Source organism: Barbatula barbatula (assembly GCF_947034865.1).
Source record: "Barbatula barbatula genome assembly, chromosome: 14".
In the NCBI taxonomy this organism is placed as follows: Eukaryota; Metazoa; Chordata; class Actinopteri; order Cypriniformes; family Nemacheilidae; genus Barbatula; species Barbatula barbatula.
Window position 1 is genome coordinate 21,979,891 of NC_136777.1, and position 23,148 is coordinate 22,003,038.

Sequence of the window (23,148 nt, forward strand, 5' to 3'; positions counted from 1 at the left end):
GGGCCTGAGTGATTGGAGGGTGAGAAAGAGGGGTGGGTTCATGCATTATGTAGCGGGCGCTGACGTGACCTTCAGCCATCACCGGCTGGACTATATATTAGAACCTCGGCCATCTTTCCCGTACCAAAGATGCGTCTGACTTATTTAACGGGGTTTTACACAACATTACTGACGTTTTGCATTAGTTGAGCTGTTTTTATTTGGCCATTTATTTCCAGAATGGTTTAACAACAATGGACGGAAACCCATTTACAACAGCATGACTGCCGCTGTTCGCGCCTCGGACAGACAATTAATAATCGCAAAGCTACTGGTACAGTGAGTAAGAAGACATCATATCCATTTATTATTCCTTTACTAGAACGGTAATGTATAGATGGACTCATTACACGGCTCTTTCAAAATACAAACTTCTGATTGGACGATCCAAAGAAACACGAATAATTGTTTCTGAAATAAAGGTTTAGATAATATGTGTGTGTGTGTGTATTTATATGTATGTATATCTGTGTTTTTACATAAACATATGAAGAGTTTGGTTCCAAAATGAGAAAAAATAAATGAGATTTATATCAACGAAACTGCAGTTGTTTTGTTTTGATTTTAGCCATAATAACTAAAAAATACAGCTAACTAACACAATAAAACACAATAAAAACATGATAATATAATAAAATTCTTAAAAGCGGTGTTATCTCGTTTGGGAACCAAACGCTTCATATATTTCAATATAATTCTGGGCAAAGATTAATCACATCCAGAATGAAAGTTTGTGTTTACATCATATACATGTTTGTGTACTGTGCATATTTATTTTGTATTTATAAACACACACACACGCACACACACATACATTTATGAAAAGTATCAAATATAAAAATTTATTAACATTTATGTATAATTTAAAATATAAAGAAATACATGATATTTCCCGAGTATGCATACATATGTGTTTATAGATACAGAATGAATATGCACAGTACACCAACATGTATTATGTAAACACAAACTTTTATTTAGTAAATATTTACTAAATATATATACATGTGTGTACATGTATGACAAATATGCAAAGTGAACAAACATATATTATGTAATCACAAACTGAATGAATGGATGTGATTAATCGCGATTATTCGTTGAACAGCCTTAATATAATTGATATTACACACGAATAAGAGTGCTTACAAGGTTCTTTAAAGAACCACATCTTGCCTACATTCTTATAATCTGAACCTTTTATCGCCACATAGAATCTTTTCGAAGTTTCTTCGGATGTTAAAGGTTCTTTATGGAACCATTTATTAGGCAAAAAAGGTTATTCTATGGCATCGTGAAGCACCGTTATTTTTAAAAGTCTATACATATTACACATATCTTTAATATGTACATGTACGTTTGTGTATGTGTATATATATACATATACACACACGCCACACACACATAATATATACACAAATTTCACCAAATGTTTCATAATACATCGTTGTAGAAAATATTTTGTACAAGAAATGAATTTATGTAGCCATTTAATAAGCTGTATATTATCTGTATGCTATCCCTCACATATACTGTATCTCATTTAAGGTGCAAAGATGCACGATAGGAAAATCAGACAAACATTTAATAGGCTGTCATCTGTACACATGACGGATCATGATAGACCGATGGTTTCATTCAACTGCTTGAGATAGATATGAATATTTAAATCGCATCATACTACATCCAGCAGATGATGTGAAGAAATATTTCATTAACAATTGATGTATTCTGGGAAGCATTTGCTTGGATTTCAGTGACCGGGTGGATCAACACTTTCCCACAGTAGAAGGTGATGTTGGATCAATCCGCTGCATGTTACTAAGGCTTTGGCAACCTTCACCATAACAAGCCAAATTGATTTATCTAATGCTGTCTATATTTTGAAATTACATTAGCCTGTGTAATCTTGTCTAGAACATGACAATGACATTTAAAACACACCCACACACCCCTAACAGTGTGCGTGTTCATTATTAAACACAAAGCATCAATATTGCAGTACACTTGAAAGTAAGGGTCATTCTCTCTTTAGATGTTTAAAGAGAAATAATTATGTTGGAAATGATGGCCGATAGAGGAAATGATAAGGGAACACCATTCTCTTTTTAAAGCGTAGAGTCCATTCGAATATAATTGGTAGTGGAATTATTTATGACATTAATTGCCACATTATCGACTGCCTGTCAACTCGCGTGGCAGTTCGTCCATCTTTCTTACCGGCGCGCGCAAGCTCAGCCTAAAGCAGACTGACAAGCTAATTACACCATCTTCCCCTTCCATGACAAATGCTACTCATCTGAAACCACGGCGGAAATAAAGCTCTTTCTCTCCCCGCCTGCCCTTTTTCCCTCTCGCGTCTGCCCGGGCTAATATCTCCTTGTGTCTGCATTAAAGGATGGGGCCGTGAGCTTTACGGAGAGCGATCTGCTGCTTCGTGGCCTGCCGCTCGCTCACTCATTCAGTAAGCATACGCTATCAGAGCACAGCTGTCAATCACACGTACCGCATTCTCCTCACACTCATTTACATTCGCTCATGTCAGTCATTCATAGAGAGAGAGAGAGAGAAGTCTAATAACTGATGACTTCAGATGATTCCCGGCGCTGCTTTGACGGCCATTCGTGCTGACTGTTGGGTAGCAGTGGTGCGCTGCTCTGATAGAGCCCTGGGCTTTTTGTGAAACTCAGAAAACGACATGTACATTGCCTGATCTATTATTTTCACATTCTTTTATTCTTTTACTGTTGAGATGAAACTACATGACATCAAAAGGAACCCTACTCTGTTAGCATATAGCCTATATTGCTATTTTGGGGGTGAAGAATTCATTTAAAAAATGTGGTTACACTTTATTTGAAGCGTCGTGTTAAGAGTGTAATTATATACTTAAGTACTAGTAATGTGTAATAATAATGCAATATCGCTCGAGTAGGAGTGTGATAGTGCTTTATATCAGCACACACAGCCTTGCTGATATAGAGCACTGTCACATGACAATGAGAGTGATGTTGCATTCCTAATGCTCTTGTTAAGTTTTAATTGAATGTATATTTTCATTACATTACAGGAACAGAACCGAATCTGCTGTCATCTTTACTGCATTGCACAATAAACCGAACTGAGATATCATTTTAAGGGTCGTTATTCAGGGTCAAATATAATAGAATGGGATGAAACAACGGAGATAAGTTATTGAGTAAATAATAGTTTTTTTCTAATGGATGAGTTAAAACTCTTCACTCAAACCCTAACTGACAAAAAAGATCTAGTTTCTTACAGTGCACCTTAAAGAAACCTTTGGAAGTGATTGAATTGATTTGTAATGGTTTCAGTTTCTATATACCCGGTCCTATTTAACACATGTAAATAACTTACATTTAAATCAAATGAATGAATCAATGATTTTTCACCGCAGTTATACTTGACAGGAATGTAGTGCTGCTTCATTGACCGAACATCTTCTGACAGATGTCTGCGTGTCCTTAACAGTTTCGTTGTTCTTGTTGAACTGTTATTAAAACATGATTATTGTTCCCCTTTAACATCATTATGAATCTTTGCAGGCGGTAAGAATGTGACGAGCTTCGTCTTAGCTGAGCGTCGCTACACTTGATCGTAGTTTTATTCACAAGTCTGGAGTTAGGTCTGAGCTTGGGCTTACACCCAACTTTTTTACCTCCGGCTGGTGCAACTGACCCCTGATGAGTAAATGATTAGAGATGAAATATTGATAAAAAAAAATGTTTAGCTCATTTGTAATAAAAATGTTTTCCTTTAGGATTTATTTTTAAATATAATCTCTCATATTGTCCCTATTATTCCTGCAACCTCAGAAAATTTTAAAAAGGGAAATTTCTTTTTACCTTTTAAAAGATGAAATACTGTGAGAGTTGACAAGCACGTTTTAATACTGTTTATTGGTTAGATCCTTGAAAAACCCGGTGACAAAGGGTGACTAATATTACAGATTCATAAAATATGGAGATAAGTGGTTTATATTTAATTTGTGTAATATTATACTGCACCGGTCAAGATTACTCGCCGAACGAGTGCTTGTTTTGAGCAGTTGAAGCAGTTTGAATAACAATGCCTTGGAATGTCATGACTGGACAATCAGAAAGTATTCCAGAGCAATGATTCATCTGTACAGGGGATCTTTCTTCCCTCTTTCTTTTGCTAAATGTGTGTTTTGTCGTGGTGATGGTACTGTATTGAATGTCCAATGGTCAGGCTCCCAAATATCCAATCAAATACCAAAATATGTTTTACGTCATTCCAAAAACCATGCAATTCGTAAAAAAAAGTCATTATAACTTATTTTTCATGTCAAACAAGCACCATACACATTTATGAAAGCACCACAGAGCAAGTATTTCACTGGATCAACCTAAAACTGGTTTACTTGGTTGTCTCCGGTATAAGAGAAGCCATGCACACCCCCGAAATCAAACCCCACTTCTTGCATTTTGATGTTATTAAAATACTGTATAACAGAAAAACAAACTTGTGCTATACGGTATATTTCAACACTGTTCAAATTTCGACTGTGATTGTTTCATTAACATTTCCCAAAACGTGTGATAATGTGGTAAAGCTCCACCTTTAACTCTTATTCTCATCCCCTCCCAGCCCTGCAAACAGAAAGTCCCATGCCGGTCAGAGCCCACGTGTTGCTCTTGACTTCACACCTTAATTATTCACCACCGTGTGCCTTTCTCGAGCACACACTCGCTGTGGAACACACGTGTGTGTCAGCATATGTCTTCTCGCTGCACTTCCGCCCGCCTTCTAATGCTGTTTATATTTGCGAAGCTGCTTGAGATGAGGCCTTGACGAGGATGGGAACTGACACTCACCAAACTCGGTATGTCCCCCAGCCAGCTCGGGCGGCTCGGGTGCTGTCAATTCCAGCTACATCAGCAGCAGTGGCTCAATGGCAGCGTCTCTGACACATGTCACAAAGTTTTAAATGTCTGTTCTTTTCATGGGGATGACTGGGTGAGCCAGTCGGGGAAGAGTTGACATTTTGTGTGGTGGGGGGGACTTGTTGTGGCTTCCTCTCGCTGCCTCCACTAGCTGTCAGTGCCAGTTTTCTCTGAACATATCACAACACCGACAAATAAACCTTGTCATTTAGAAACGCCCGCACTAGTGACCATACTTTTCTGCAGTACGGAAGGAACGACGCACCAGCATAGGGGCGAAGACACGCACACACAGAAAACACACAAATATTCCTGTCTCAAGCACACCGTGTGAAGGATGCACGCAGTAACACACACTTGGACCGATGTGGGCGTAAGGCACAACCTGTGACCCGCACGGCCGGTGCACATGAAATCATTTCTCGGGGCTATCTGTGACCTTTTCCTGTGAGCGTGTGCTTCACATCGCTGTGCTCCGGGTGCGCATGCTTTCCTTCACATCCAAAACTTCAACTCGCGTTCGCTGGGCTAATTTGTCTGGCATACTTGGGAGACCGTTTAACACACGGCAATTAAGCAAGATGATGCCAGGCAAAATGATGCCATTAATAATGAATGTTTACAAGAGCAAAAAAAACACGAAATATCCAACAACTGTAAATCTCAGTCGGTTAAGAAGAATAAAAATGACCTAGCTTGCCATTGCTTGTTTAAAGAACAATAATGACTCAGACTTTCAATGTACTCAAATCATTTTATTTATTGTTTCTTTAAGACATTTCCAAAAGTCGTCTAAAGTAATGTTTCATGATACACAGTGAATATACAAGAATTGCAGTACATAATGCATTATTCATAACATATTTTCATTACAGACATGAGTAGTAATATGCAAAAAATATTTTAGATTTGATCAGCTTTTCATTTTACTGCAATTCACATTAATGGTCCTTTGGTGTGACGAACTATTCCACGATAAATATTCCTGTTTATTTTACGATGACGATGAACAATCATTTTATACTGAATTGACCATATGCACAGCTACTTCCTGGTTTTCGATGAGCCAGCTAAGGCATTTCCGGTGACAGCTCTATGATGTCACTGCACATTAAATGCCTTCAAACGTGTGAAAAGGGATGATTGAATGAAGAGTTGTCCCTTCATGTCGCTGAAATGTAAACACCACTTCATCTTGTTTTTTTGTTTAAAGGCGGGTGTTCGATTTCCGATTTTTTAGACAAATTCGGGCCGAGTACCATAACAACCTTGTAGCCAATCAGCAGTAAGGTGCACAGGGCAGACATGACTCGAGCCGAGGGCGGAAGAAAGCAAAAGATGGGGTAGGGGTGTGTCTGCTTTGTTGATTTGAACATCAACAACAGCTAAGAAAAATCGGACACCCCGCCTTTAAACAACCTAATTGTTAAGGCATTACTATTTACTATGGCAAGATTATAAACTAAGTACAGTATTACAATACTGATGCTGTTAAAGCTACCTAAAAAAATTGAAGATATCCCAACACCAATGAGTGACGTTTTCCAGCTGGTTTATATTATTGCGGAAGTTCTCAAAGTGATAGTTCACCCAAAAATGAAAACCCTATCATCATTTACTCGCCCTCAGATTGCTCCCAACCTCAATTTCTTTGTTCTGCTTAACACAAAGGAAGATATTTGGAAGAATGTCTGTAACCAAACAAATCTCATTCCCCATTCACTGGCATAGTAGGGAAAGTAAACACTATGGGAGTCATTGGTGAATGAGGTCTAACATTTAATTTTTGGGGGGAACCATCCCTTTAAGAACCTTCTGTGCATATGGTCAATTGCACACATCTCCAAACAGGGTGCAGTTCTACAGTAGTGTTTATGTCTTCTACTGTAATTTGTTGGGGATTTGTGGCTAGTTTTGTAAATATATAAGCTTCCGAGCAAAAATGGAAAATCTGGAATGTGATATTTAAAATAAACAACACAACAGGTAGAAAACCAAATTGGCCAAACACAAAACATCATTCTTACTAGAGCTAATTTACTTCATCTCTCAAATGTCTGCCATTTTGTTGTCATTTGTTAGTAAACTCTATTGCTGGCCACTGTTAGTTTCCAAAACGTGTAAACAGAAAGACACGTCATTAACGTGAATTGGTCAAAAATCACATGAGGAAACAATCAAAAAGAATGAGGCAAGTTGTTTCCTCCACACACACACACACACACACACACACACACACCCTCCTTCTTTATTTCACTGGCAGAGTTGCTGTCTTTCTTTGCTCTGTTCCTCCGAAGAAAGAATGAAATAAAGCAAAGCTCATTACCTCCTTTCACAGCTCCTCCAGGCTCCTGCACCACAACAACTGCCCCCGCAACACGCAAACCTCACACACGGACACGCACATGCACCTCACATACACACAAACATACACATGCCACAGAACCTGAAGAGCCTCAGGAGCTCTAGTTTTGAGAAACAATCATGCTGAAAACATATACAAAACCCACAGATTCAATGTGGAAGGATTTTGTTCATAAACGTAAATAAAATATATTTTACCTTTCATGGATTAATATTGTCTGGTGTTGATTCACTTTCAAATTGTTTTGGAAGCTTTTAAATACTTCACAACGTGTTAATTAGGGAAAAACCTACAATGACGTAAACTGACATTTCGCCTACAGTGACATGACAAGCACGATTATCGCATCATGCAATAAGCTTTAATAACAGATGAAGTGTAAAACTCATCTTTCTCTTCAACTTTCTCTTTGACTTTGAGACAGGCTCATCTTGGGCTTCTGTGTGGGCAGCCCGCAGCCTCAGGTGGGACCTCTGACCTGTGGAGAGCGGCAGTCGGACCAGGCAATCCATCATGGAGTCGCGGCTGTCAGGACGAGCACTTGGCCGCGTGCGTGTCTGTCACCGCTGCATGGCGGGGCTGCTTAAAGGCAATCATGTCAATCTGGATGGCAGGGCTCAGCCGGAGCGAGAGGGTTGAGAGGTGGCATTGAAGGCGCACTCAGTAGACGGCACTAGAGGGCTGTGTTTGGCTGCTTAAAATGCGTGTGGCAACATGTATATTTATAATAATATGTGGAGGATATCTTTGTAAAGCCCCTTTGCGTGTCTGTCCGTTGACCTGTCTGTCAGTCAGAGCTGGTCATTGCGAATGAATCGATTGCCCTCCGAGTGCTTGCCGTAGTAGACATAACTGCACTTGGTGAAAACCCCTGAAAGTGAGAGAGAAGAGCATGTCAAAATGACATTTAACTACACCGTCAATGTCACGCTGACCTGATGTGAAGTCAGCTGTGAAACTACGGGGTGCTGTGAGCTGCGAATTATAAAGCACATTTCTAAGTCTACGTCCAAAATGTACAGAATGACATGGAGTTTCAAAATATTTAAGGATGCTTAATATCTTGTTTTTGTGTTTGGGAAGGCAATATCATCATTCTGCGTGAGGAAAAGTATGTAGCATTAAACAAGAGACAATTTTAATAAACCTTAAGCATCTAAAACGGAAATGCAACCTGTTCATATGGATGCTGAAATGAAAGCACACCGTTCAAGCGGCATATGTGAAAAACAGCCGATGATCTAAATGTCCCCACGCAAATGTGGGACAGGTAATCCGTTTGTGTGGGACACCATTGAAAGGTAGCGTGTAACTGTGATATAATAACGGAATGAAAACTTGTTTATATCATTTTTAGCTTAAAAACATCATTTGTTATTTAGTCCATTCCAACTATAACACAATAAAGACAGATAAAATGTTATTTAACATAGAACAATTTCAATTTAAGGCTCACTGTCTCTTCAAATTTTGAGCACATATCAGAGGCGGAGTTATCATGCTGTACACTTGGAAGATCTTCTCAAAAAAGAGAAAACAACAGGATTATAAAATAAACGAATAATGAAAAAGAGTTTCTCTTTTAAAATGTATTATTGTTCAATAATATATTTAATTATTTCCTGATCATTTTTATTTTAATACGCCTTCCACAACCTATGAGCTAAACACAGTTTCAAAGCTATCGATGTTTTAGTGACTTTTCATTCGGCAAGTTGACATGGATCGGATCGCTATCCCGATGTACTGACAGACGCCCCAGCCTCTTGATGACTGAAATCTGCGGTCTTCTCAAACATTATTTTTTAAAGCCTGACTTTTATCCAGTTACGTTTGTATGAGCTCCTTGGACACTGGGGTGCACCGGGGTTGCAGCTTTCGACACAGCGCTGTTAAATAAACAATGACGCAAGCAAGTGTCTCATGTGCGTTTCGGGTTAAAGAACGTGTTTCTTAATGTGACAACAAAAAAACAATAGACTGATGGGACATTTCTGAATAGACTGATGAGACATTTTCTCGATATGCGCTGTGCGGGACGAGGGCTGCAAATGCTGTGCGGTACAACACAAAGCGGGACGGGTGCTCACCCTAAATTTAAACAGCAGGCAGGTTTTTTGGAAACAAGCCGGCATGCAGTCACATTACAAATCTTTACTCATGCGTGTGTATAAGATACCGTTAATCTGTTGCTGTTTATCCATCAAAAAACAGCCTGTCAGTAACATACACACTCTAAATCCACAATCCAGACTCCAGAATCTGTCATTTCTCACTCATATTTCTGGCATGAAAGGTGTGTCGGGGGAGACAGTGTATCCGTCTTAAGTCTGTGAACACCAGAAAGACAACATTTAGCCTCGGGGCACCGTCTAGACAATAGCAAACCAAGGAACTGCTTTCTTCAGAGACGAGGAGAGAGCGAGAAAGCATGACTATCAATAGAAAGTTGTTCGTACCTCTCCGCTGAATAGTTATGTTTGATAATGTGACCGTTTGCTTTTTGCTTCGGTGTCAGTGATTCAGCCACTGTCCAAAGCCCACTGTGAAGGTGTGTGACAGAAACATTATGACAGAGCCTGGAAGCAACATTAGCACTCCTGCAGGGCAAGAGCGGCCCAGATGTCACTCGAGTCTATTTTTTATATGATTCACTCATGTGGATCTGTATCATTTTAAACATGACACCAGTCATGTTTAGTTCTGAATGCTGCGCACTCTTTTGCAGCAGTTTGATCTTTTATAAGTCCATTCATCCATTTGAAGAAAATCGGAAATTTATGACAGGAATGTTTTTTTAGGTATAGGGTGATGCACAAGATATGTGCTCATGTACAATTAGGAAGAAGGAACACAGAAATGTTACTGTGATGGTAAAAAGATGATAAATGAATAAATACTAATATAAATACTACAGTATTGTCACGTGAAATTTAATAGGCGATTCAAAGAATACCATGGTATTACCATTGTGTAGACAGAAAAGAATCCAGATTGGTGTTAGAATATGCTTGGCACGGTAGTCAAATAGATAGATAGTCAGATAGATAGATAGTCAAATGGATAGATAGTTGGATAGATAGATAGTCGGATGGATAGATAGTCGGATGGATAGATAGTCGGATAGATAGATAGTCGGATGGATAGATAGTCAGATAGATAGATAGTCAGATAGATAGATAGTCGGATAGATAGATAGTCGGATGGATAGATAGTCGGATGGATAGATAGTCGGATGGATAGATAGTCGGATAGATAGATAGTCCGATGGATAGATAGTCGGATAGATAGATAGTCGGATGGATAGATAGTCGGATAGATAGATAGTCGGATGGATAGATAGTCAGATAGATAGATAGATAGATAGTCGGATGGATAGATAGTCGGATGGATAGATAGTCGGATGGATAGATAGTCGGATGGATAGATAGTCGGATAGATAGATAGTCGGATGGATAGATAGTCGGATAGATAGATAGTCGGATAGATAGATAGTCGGATGGATAGATAGTCGGATAGATAGATAGTCGGATGGATAGATAGTCGGATGGATAGATAGTCAGATAGATAGATAGATAGTCGGATGGATAGATAGTCGGATAGATAGATAGTCGGATAGATAGATAGTCAGATAGATAGATAGATAGTCGGATGGATAGATAGTCAGATAGATAGATATATAGTCGGATGGATAGATAGTCGGATGGATAGATAGTCTGATGGATAGATAGTCGGATGGATAGATAGTCGGATGGATAGATAGTCGGATAGATAGATAGTCAGATAGATAGATAGATAGTCGGATGGATAGATAGTCAGATAGATAGATATATAGTCGGATGGATAGATAGTCGGATGGATAGATAGTCGGATGGATAGATAGTCTGATGGATAGATAGTCGGATGGATAGATAGTCGGATGGATACAGACGGACGAACAGACAGACAGACAGACAGATAGATGGATGGGTTTAGTGATCGCATAACGCAATGCGTGTATTACAGACAGACAGAGAGACAGTTTAGTGATCGCAAAACGAATTACGTGTAGATCAAACAAATAGATGGATGGATGTATCGATGGACAGAATTATATAATGTACATTAGAGTCAATGATCTCAAATTAAAGCGATAAATGTTCCAGCTACAACACAAGAAAGTGTTAACAACAGAAGCACAACTCAGTATTGTTTACATCTTACTTCGGCATTCCTGAAAATTCTAGTTGACTGCAAGGCCTATAGGTGATGTGTAGAGTCAAGCCGGTGTGTTGAAGACAGGATTGTTCTGACATGCCAGTAAGAGAGAGAAAAAGAAACTGAGGCAGCTGATGGATGTGGCAGACTGCAGAGAGGTGTCAGGGCTTTAGTAAATGAGGCAAGGACAAGTGGCATTAATGCTGTCAATGATCTCCTGACAGGAAAACAGATACCGCTCTCGCCGGCGTTTTTAAATAGACATCAAGTGCATTAATGACAAAAAAGGGCATGCTTCAAACAAAGCGCCTGAGTGATGGGCAAGCGGCGTCGTGGCTCCGAGCACATCGCTAACATAATCCGAAAAGACAGTGTCAGAGCCGGAGAGAGACGGGCCCTGGTATTGCACGTACTGACAGAGAACAGAGATGAGGAGAGAGATACTGGTGCCATATTAGTGCCAAGCATATTCTAACACCAGTCTGGATTCTAACCAAATCTGACACCTTCCCAATCCTCACGCTTCAAAGTAGCCGCTCCTCCCCTTCCCCCATTGTGAGCGATCCGCAACCAGTGCGCTCCCTGAACGTGTCACTCCAGTACCGCGCTCTCCTTCCGCAGCGAGTTAGTGGCGGGGACGCTTGTGTCAGCCCACGGGCCCGGGGACAAAATCAGTCAATCTAAATTTGGACTTTTGTAGCCGAGCAACGCTCATTTTCCCTGCCATCCCAGTGAGTTGAGGTGATCCAAACTGTGAAGTGTGAAGAGACGTCTGCTCGCATCAGATCAGCGTTCTGTGGATGGGTGTGGTGGGGGCAGGAGTTTGGAGGGTTTTTTGTGCTCCAGCTGTGGCAGGTGCCCCGAGGATGGAGGATCTGCCGCTGGAAACCTTTCTGCTCGTTCTGGTTATCAGAGCGTTGGTTTCAGCAGAGATTTAGCTCGTACAGGACATAAGACTGAAAACCAACCGCTGGGCTATCATCCTGAACATCACAGCGGAGGTGTTTCCTCAGAGAGTCGCCCCTGCTGGAGTTCAGCCCCCTCGGCAGAAGTGAAAGAGAGATCACAGAGCAAAAGCAGACACTTCATATGGGTCAATAACCTGATGCTCAGGAGTTTTTTGTCTGGTTCTTTTATGTGATTCAAACATAGAGCAATGCATAAAATAACCACTTTTTACCTCTGATGTCAACATTTTTTATTTTGTGAAAGCAGATTCATTTGAATATTTTTGTAGAGGCAGAAATGTCAAGGTTGTGTAACCGTCCAGCAACTGCAAGAACAACAATCAATGTTAAAACAATTATTATTATTATTATATAATAAAAACAACAATAATAATAATAATAACAATATGTATGCATATATACTAAAAATATAATAAAATAACAACAACAAAAGAAGTTGAAAGAAACTTTGTAAAAGAAAAATTACAAAAAAGTAATTTAATAAAATTTTAATAAAAGCATTTTTTAATATAGAACAAGATTATTTTTATATTTTAATGAAAAGGTCTAGGTTTGTGTACCGGGCCAAATGGAGACGCAAAGAAAAACGATATTCAACTTAATTATATATACGTTCTTCTAATGTGTAAACATATACAGGATGAGTATAAAACAAACAAATAAATAAATAGTATAGGTGCAGCCCTATAGAGGATGATTATTAAAAACACAAATAATAAGTATAAAATAATGATATAATCATATTTATTATTTGAATTATTATTTGACCTGATTTTGACCATTAAAACATTATTAAAAATAAATTTCCTAATATCCTTAATATTTCCTTGATCATTGAGGTTCCTATCAGAGCATCTCTCATGTGACTGTGGCTTATGTTGTCAGACAGAGCACAGCACATTAATAAAGCGCAGCTCAGTTCAGGGCCAGGTGACCACTGATGCTTCTCACATGATCTGGTGTATAAACCAGCAGAGCGCCCAGGCAGATGTCGTCTTCCTCCTGCTTCTTTGAACAAAGATCTGTGGGACGGCAGAGGCAAAGAGACGGCCAGGCTCAGGAGAGCATGTTTAGCGTAAACCGGCTGCTACAGTGATGCCTGATATAGTCCAGCACGCTGCAAATTTTGCACGCAGCTGGACGTTCTGTTTATTACACGGGAGTGCAGGAAAACAGGTAAAATGCAGAAGCAGCCGTTTCTTACATAACCTGTTATGTGAAAACAGAGCGACTTCTCGGAGCCCATGAGAATAGCTGATGAGCTGATAGCTAATATATAAAAAGAGACTGTGTCAGGACCTGGCTGCCTCTTTATTCCAGACACTCACACACATCCACACGTACAGCCATTAAAGTGACAGATTAAAAGTTTTCTGGAAGCAAATGTTTCCACGGTGAATATTCTGGCAGGGGAAAGGTTGAAAGCATTGTTCTCGTCCTGTCATACACCTGGTTGTTTTGGGAAAAGACGGATGTGTGTGTGTTGGGGTTAGAAGCAGCACACTCGCAGCCTATTACAAACAACAAGAGGCCTCCAGAGAGCCAGTGTGAACTGCTATCACAGACCGAGAGGTGAGCGTCTGAAGTATTGGAAATCTGCTGCGTCTTTGCTTTTCTTCCTCTGGCAAAACATCCTTAAAATCATAATAGCCAGCATTTATCAGGACACCGTTTAAAAGTGTCGGGAAGTGCAATGTGAAAAGAAATGAAGATAACAGTTGAACGTAGTATATTTGTTTTCTAAACTGTTTTTACATACTGTACAAGTACTAGTTGGCATTGTTGTGCCAGTATTTACAACCCATTATTTTATATATATAAATGAGCTGCACGGTTCACATTTTAAGGTTATAGAACTTTTCAAGGTGCAGTGTGCAATTTCTGTGCAAAATGTAGAAAACCAACAACAGTTTTTCGAGCTGTTCAGGATGCAAAAACAAACAAAAGTGAATGCACAGAATTGAATCGATCTATAGATCTGTCTCTGCCACATTGAATTGAAATTTTTTGGATTTTTAACATAAACAACTAAATACAGCAGCTTTAGAGGTGTAAACACTTCCTGTCTTGGTGTAAAACGTATAAATGAGGATTACATGTGCTACGTTTAATTTTTCGGAGGATCTATTGACAGAAATGCAATATAATATAACGTACATAACTATGTGTTCAGAGGTGTAGTAAGACCTTACACAATGAAGCGTTATGTTGTTATTATCTTAGAATGAGTTATTTCTATCTAAACACACCGCGGGTCCCCTTACATGGAACTCGCCATGTTGTTTCTACAGTAGCCCTAAACGGACAAACTGCTCTACAGAACGAGTTTCTTAAATACAAAGCGAATCTTAGTTCTGTGTCAGCCACGGTAGTGCTTCAAAAGTGAGGGGTGGAGTGAGCCTGTGGTTTCAATTCACAACCTCACCACTATATGCCGCTAAATTTCATACACTTGACCTTTAAATTATTATAAAAGTACTAAATACTAAAAAACTAAGCGGAATCTCTTGAGCTCCTCTAAAGGACTCCTTAAGAGCGTTTAATGCTGAAGTGTTCTGCATACAATCAGCTTCTTTGTTTTCAAGGGCCATCGATATGTCAAGGAAAGACCATGCTTTCATCACCAATGCAATGAATCAGGGCAATAATGTTGTGGGAAAAAAAGAATCAACAATGCAATTAAACTTTCTCTATTATCTCAAAAGCCGGAAATAAGGGAAGGAAGGGAAGCCAGACTGACTTGTGAGAGATGGCGAGTTACAGCACTGAGCAGCTCCTGCTATTATATGACCACCAGTATATCTGTCCCTGTCCCTTTATCAACGTCCTGTGATGGAGTTTCACTTACTTCAACTATCACTGACCTACAGGTAATGCGTTATGCGATCACTAAACAAATGTGTTCACACGTTTTAGCATTCCACTGTTCTTCTTTCTAATTGTTTAGATGTAAACATGCACTATATAAACATCCTTAACGCTGTATCATATTAAACACGTCGAGCTGCATTCTTTTGCAGTCTTCAGCACTGCATATCATGGTTTCACACAAACATACATTCAATATGAATGGCAGTTTCTAGTGGTTTTATAGAGCGGAGGGCAAAGTCTGATACCAACATAAGAAATCACTGCTGATCTGGAAAAAACAAGTTTTAGTGACATCCTAAAACCAATGTTCCACATAATACTCTCTTCACTTAGAGGTCAAAGACGCAGACAGTAAGTAAGAGCATCCTGTGAGATGAATATCCACACGCACTGTCAGACAGCAGCTGTGTTCACCATCTCCGCTCTCAGCGAGTGAAGGTTACCGTCCAGAGAAAAGAAAAGGGAGAATGACAGAGGATATTAAATAAGTGCCCTGGATAATGTCACTTATTCAATCAGAAGGAAAGCGAAGGTTGTGATGGCTTACTGGGCTTCATTTCAAATGGAGCCATATGCAGCTAAAGTGGAACGGCTTAAAGCCCAGAGCCCGGGATGAACCACAAACAACTGACCGATTCTGGCACAGACACAGATGTGTGCCATTGCTGTTTCTCATCAGACATAATCTGAGTCTGCTGAGAAGAGAGGAGTTTGAGACAACGCATCAATCTGAGCTCATACTCTGAAGATGACAATAATGAGAATCATTCACAGAAGGTTTGAGGTACAAAAAGCTAAGTCGAGGCTTATTATTTGTTTGCAGAACGAGCAAAAAGGGATAGAGCTTTAAAACAAAACTCATATTTGAGCCCCTGCTAAAATGTACAAGTTCCAAAATACAAGAAAGTCCAAGAAAAAAAACGATGCGCTTTCCTACGTGTCACTTATCTGTCGGGAGCCACCGAGGGATATTCATAACTTACAGCGTTAAACTGACATTTGTTCTCTTCCAATAAAAAATATTTAGTCCATTAAACATAAATAGCTGTCATTATGATGCATGCACTGCAGGCAGGCCTCCCCATTCCCTACTGATGTTTATTATGGCCAAACAACTGCAGCGCCTGCATGTTTTCAACTTTAGCGTATTGATTAAACTTTTAAATGGTTGCCATATAACCCAGGGACATCAGGAAGATTAATTTGCGTCAATGTTCATCTGTAATTCATTAGCCATTTATACCCCACATCCGCATGGGCTATCAAGAAAATGCAGGCCATTTTTCACTCCTTCGCAGGCATGGGAATGCAGTCTGGAAATTGCACCGCATACAAATAAGACCGGTGGCGTAGGTTAGAAAAAGCAGCTAAAATTGCTACCAAGACCAAAACAGCATAATTGCAAAAGTGCTACTAATGCTTCCTTCAAGACAGTGGCTTGTGAGAACACTACCGGTATATTCCTTTTAGTATGGAAATATTGCTGTAAACATCCCTCTCACGAGCTGAACCACGTTCTATTGCTTCATCATCATTTCTCTAGATATCAGTATATGTAACCATATGTAATATCCCAAATTATATGACGGGGCAGGTTGACAAACATTCTATGGGTATTCATTAACTTTCGGTAAATGAACACCTATGAAGGTGTTCCAGGTCCAAACTTGTGTAAATTTCATTGTTATGCTGAACACAGAAAGATAGAGGTTATGGGGGGCCATGGACTACAAAAGTAGGAAAAAAACTACAATGGTCCTCCCGATCCGTTTGATCTCCTACGTTCTTAAAATATGTAGAGTTTGGTTCCAAAATGAGAGAACTCATGAGAATTCAAGTCTATTGTTCACCGCTGTCCCTATTCTAACAAAACGACCGGATTTCTTCCGATCTATATAAAGTACCTCCGTCCGAAAATCTCTGATTGGTAAAGCTGGCCAGGTCTGCCATAATAGTTCCCCGCTTAGAGTGTGTGTGTGTGTGTGAAGATGTCCCACCCATACCATATCAGCGAGCTTCCGCTTCTCAGGCTGTTGTGATTGGTTGGTCTCCCTCTCATTGCACGTGTATTCATAAAGTTTGGCTTTTAGCAATAAACAGTAACAATGGTTTCAGCTTCACTTTATCACTTAAAAACAAGTGGATCGATCGAAGTGTAATGGAGGTCTGCTAGTGCATGTTTGTTAGGATCACAATTGTTTCCTACTATGGCAAGGGAAATGAAACCAGAACGATTGGTGTCGGACTGGTTATATTAACACTAATAACGGAAGCGTTAGTTTTGCCTTTTTATATTGGACCCAAGTTGGATAATAAAACAAGCAGATTGACCAGGAGACGTTTGCAAGAAGTGTTTTAGAGGTAGGCGCGCACACACACAATATCAGTGTATTACACAGAACAGCTTTCACAGCCGATGTTAAAGTCATGAAAGCTGGTTTTCGACCGTTGGTTATCTTAGAATGTGCGAAGCTGAATTCTTATTACCTTCCAGCTGTAGGTGAAAGAAAGTGTAGCTCGTAGCTCAGTCAAATGTTTACAATCTCTGATAACCAAACACTACTCTTCCTCGGCTCTTCCTCTTCTCTAAGGAAGGCCTTGCCCCTTTTTTGGCGGAGGTTATTAAAAGCTTTTGGAGAACATCATGTACCTGGGAAGTAGAGGGCTGTAGTCTGATTCCAGTCGATCTCTGTAGTCCTTGAAAAGCTAATTATGTTGAAGACGATATCTCGCTTGGCACTGAATTGTAAGCTTTAACATTTTGCAGGTATTGTTTATGGTCTAACAGCAAGGTTGAAAAATGGCATGGTGGGGAATAACAAAATAAAAGCAAGTTTTGTTTGTTTATGGAGTTATCTCTTTTTGGAACCAAACTCTTCATTTCTACCTGTTTGTTTAACAGAATAAAGACATGGATTCAGGTTTGTAATGACACAGTAGAACGGACATTTCCATTCTGCCTAAATGTGTTTGTGGAGCCTGATGTGAGTCTGTCGAAGGCCCAGTGAAACGTCATCTCCATTACAGAATACAACCTTGTTTAAATAACACTTTTATACACATATGTGCATTATCATTTCCTTAAGAGTCTCGCTTGCTTTGCTGTCAGAGGGCAGAAGTTCCATATAACTCAACTATTTGACTCTTACTCGATATGATGTGCGTTCTGAGGCCTGGACTCTAAAGTTCATTGGCAATATATTTTATATCAAAACCAGATTCTTGCTCTGATATACCGCTCAAGTCGGTCCAACCTAGAGCAACAAAGGTAAACACGATAGCTGAGCATGAACGCGGTCTGGCACCGAGTGAAGGTTGAAATTTTTGCTCTGTGGGTCCAGGGGGTAAATTCAGGGCCCTGTCAAGAGAAAGCTTCTACATCATGCCTCACAAGCTCTGATCAATACCAGCTTGATTTGCCACACCAAGCAAAACATATTGTTAATATTGCTTGTTGCACCCCTCGACCCATTCAGCTTTCTGCGATAGGAGCCTTTCCTGTTTTTAAAACAAGAGCCAGCGATAGTGTCCATTTTTACCCAGAAATATTTTCCTGTGAAATGACCATCACGGTGTTTTAATGAGTGTGCATGGCAGTTTTACTTTTAAGAGGACACGGCGCTGTGAAAGAACAAGGCTCTTGTGAGATTACCACAATCAAATATTATGAATTGAATGCGGCAGTATTCATTAATGAAGTCCTCAAACCCCTCACCTGATAAGAGCCTATCATTCTTTGTACTGCATCTTATGAAGTTGAAGAGGAAATTGAATTCTGGAGGACATACATTTTGACTGAAAAAAGAGATTATAGTAGCAGCCTAATTCAAGCCGGATGAAATTAATTTCAATGACATTTATTCCACATAAAGCAAGCGCGCACGTGGCGCACAGTAGCTCTGGTCTCCGGAGATAAGGGGAAAGTCATTTGAGGTTGGGTGCTCCGGCAGTTTACAAAGCCTTAATCTCTTTGGAACAACTCATGGTCTATCATAAGAGGACTTACACGGCTGCTAACAGTCTGAATTCCCCCTGCTGTTTGTGTCAGGGAGGCTTCTGGCTTTTCAACTGTGAAAGATTGATTCATACAAATATGTATCGGTATGGTGCCGCTGATCACATTAGACTGTGAATCTGTGGGAGTTCGGTGTACAATACGCAAATGAACGGCAGCCCTGTCTTGAAATGACCTGATCAGACATTATGATTTAATAACCATTTATGTCAAGGGCGTTAAGCATGATTTGATAAGAATAAAGTATTACAGGATGTACATTTTCGCAGGATGACCGACTGTAGTTGTCATTAGCCATCGCTTTCTAATTAAAAAGAGAAGCTGATAAGTCATTCGGACCTTCGCAAAATGTGAAAAGTTGGCTGATTTCTGTAATGGCGCCATTAATGGGAAGGTTGCTAGTTTTAAATGAGCTCACGTGACATGATTCAATAACAATGCGGCGGTGAATTAATCATCGGTGAATGATCAAACTGCTTCTTATCGCGTTGACATTAGAGGTCGGGATGAGTTACAGAGGGTCTAAATCAGTGCGCATTAAATATTAATTATCCACACAAAACACCAAAAGAATGTCACGAGCACTTTAAGGTCTTTACCACTACAAACCACATCAGATACTGAAGGGTATGTGAAGGGTCAGTGAAGTAAAACCCCCAAAAATCGAACATTTATGAGCGGTCCGTCAGACAGGGTTTAAAACTAGTCCTAGACGAAAATAAACGTTAGCGCTGCTGTGCCTACACAAAAAAAAAACATGCTGCTCTCCATACTGTATGCTTTCTGCCATCTCTCGTCGCGGTCATTTGTAAAACGTGTGCCTTTATTTCGTCCATTCGATGGAAATATCTAAACAAGCAAATACATTTACCCAACCATTAGCCCCCCCCCTCTATGAAATCAAGCGGACGAAACAGGACAAAAAAGATGAATCAAAGCACCAGGTGTGAACGGGCATGCCCCTCTTTTAGAACAAAACGCATCTTAGGGCACACAATAATAGATGGATGTAAAATTTTGATTACAGCAAAGATGAATAAACAAATAGTTATTCGATCATAACAGAAACAAAGAAATTTGCTGGCAAATATAAGTATTTATACACTTTCTGGTTATAATATTTAGTGGAACACAGTTAAAGGTGCTGTGTGTACTCTTTAGCGGCCTCTAGCAGTGAGGTTATGAATTAACGGCTCACTCCACCCATCTCTTTTGTAGCACTACGGTGGCTGACACAGAACTAAGATGTCTCATGTGTACGCTTCTTTGCCAAAGGAGATAACGTATTTACGAAATGCTCTGTAGAGCAGTTTGTCAGTTTAGGGCTACTGTAAAAACCACATGATGAATTCCATGTAAGGGGACCCGCGGTGTATTTAGATAGAAATAACTCATTCTAAGATAGTAAAAAGAGGTCTTTATACATCTCTGAACACAAAGTTATGTACATTATACTGCACTTCAGTCAAGAGATCCTCTTTACACACTGGACCTTTAATCTGTGAGCAGGACATGAAAACTGACTTCAGCCAAAAACCAAAATGATTTTGAAACCAATTGGTTAAATACATCTAGTGTTACTTGTTTAAATGTGACAGATGTTTAAAGCAATGACATTCAGACATTTTAGCGTGACTCAAGGGTCAATATGACATATTTGGACATAATTTAAAAAGTCATTTTCATGATGTCAAAAGACAGGAACAAAACCTTTGACTTGAGGATCAAGGATTAGGTACATAACCAACTTCTACCGCCAGTTTGAAAGACGGGTCATGTGCTGTTTGTGTTGATGCTAAATATAATGATGACGGATGTGATAGAGCTCATGCATCAGTAAGCAGGACGGCCCCTCGCTGAATGTCATTTGGATTTAATGTCAAACAGAATACGGCCACCAAACCACGGAAATGACTGGTCATGTCAAAAAATCACAGCGTTCATTTCACTGACAGAGAAGAGCAGAATCAAAACTTGCCAAAACAAAAGTAATAAAACATTTATGATTTTTATGACTTTCAAAGGGTTTCATACATTTCTGCATTTCGTCTTACTGTCACAGACTATATGAGTGTTCCCTAGGATATATTTATGGGAAAATCTCTTTCTTATAGGACAGATACATTGCATACGGATACAGAGGACAGATACATACAATAATGCAAATTTGTTGCATCTTTAATAGTTTGTTAAAACCAGTGTTTAAATGGCATTTGTTAGTATTAAAAATGAGATCAATTCTACTTGATGTTATCTGATTTAATAAATGTGATGCAACTATCAAATTGTAACACTGGATGCTGATACTAACTCTCCAAACCCACAGCAAGCACTTTGGATGAAAGCAATACACTACACATGCTTGCCCATCAGCCGCTGAGCTAGGTCAACAAACATCCTGATCTTTCCTGAAGCCAACCGTCAATTACCACACAGACACATGGCCTTCTTGCTGTCTTTATTATAGCGTTCGACACGCCACGGAGTGACACATATCAATAGCGATCTGACAGGCCCTGTTGCCACCTCAGCTACAGAAGAGACAAGCTGCACCTGCCTCACCGTAGGACATGTGTCTGTTCACCACATCCCCCTGCAGACACACACGCACGTCACTCGTTTCTGTATTTGCTGAGTGCCCTGTGCTATTTTTCGAAGCCCATTATTATATTCATTTCAGAACGGCGTCTGAAGCCTGTTGGTCTGGTACCTGGGGCTGCGGAGCCCTGCTGCTGTACAGTGATTTGTCGTGACATTCTGACAGCGGCCGGGGAGAGAGGGCATGAGAGGAAAAGAACAAGGGCTGAACTGGGCCTCCGCTGGCCCTGGTTCTGGGTGGCTGCCGGGTGTACCCCTCTCACCCGTGTTAGAGGGGCAGGTGTCACTACGACGGTGAGGGGCATCAGTCAGACCGGAGCTTCATCTGACTGGAGAGGATCAATCTCGTACCTTAATGCAAGGGGACGCGGTAAAATATCCTTTAACACTGTGTGCCGCCCACCCGACTGGATTATCTAACAGCCAGAGAACCTTTAGCCTGGAAGCTTTAACTTCGATTTGTTGTCTGTGTTTTTCTCACCAAAATATTCAACACAATTTTGTGCCTGAGATGGCTAATTTGTATGAATTGGTAGCATATAATTTGTTCGTTTTAGTACGATTTGCTTCCGCGTCAGTGATGGTTAGGCTTAGGGGAGGGGCTTCAGTATTGGTTTTTTAATAATCGTACATGTTTGTGTGATTCATAAGAATGAATTCCCCTGTAAAATAGTTACGAAATATGCAGAAATATGCATGTGCTTGAAATACAAACATGCCAGTTTGATGTAATAATGACAACCCCAGTTTTTGATCAATGATCAATATACATCATACTCTATATAAATTATTGAACATAATTAAACATTAAAAAATTCTAAATGTGTCCGACATCAGACAAATCACGGGTTGCACATCCTCTTTATTTTGCTGAGCATTTATTTTATAGTTAAATATACACCATACAATGAGTTCTCGTATTTATCGTGTCATGATATTTCTACATTTTCAACTAGTTTTATATTTGCTATTAAATACAATTTTAGATAACAGCCATAAAACTTGACCTTTTATTGACAATTACAAAGTTTGAGTGATTGAAATAAATAGATGACACTGAGTGTTTTATATATCTGAGAAACAATAAATCAGTTCAGAAATCAAAAATAAGTTTCATTAATGACAAATATTGCCTTTTAATTTTTTATTCATAAAAGTTCATTCCAA

At 39.6% G+C, this 23,148-nt stretch overlaps 1 protein-coding gene across 2 annotated transcripts in view; it reads right to left on the reverse strand.

Annotated features, from left to right (window-relative positions):
* Window positions 1-5,704: 5,704 nt before the first annotated feature.
* lrmda (leucine rich melanocyte differentiation associated) overlaps window positions 5,705-23,148 on the reverse strand; it is a 236,529-nt gene continuing 219,085 nt past the window's right edge. The window contains exons 7-8 of one of the 2 annotated variants that reach the window (XR_013787580.1): window positions 6,227-8,203; window positions 5,705-6,128 (exon numbers count right to left, since the gene is read on the reverse strand). Coding sequence is in view for 1 of the 2 variants with exons in the window: in XM_079473232.1 (XP_079329358.1) it covers window positions 8,124-8,203 (80 nt within the window). In the remaining variant the exon portion in view is untranslated. Of the gene's footprint in view, window positions 8,204-23,148 lie in introns of both variants that reach the window. The other variant, XM_079473232.1, reaches the window with a different exon arrangement.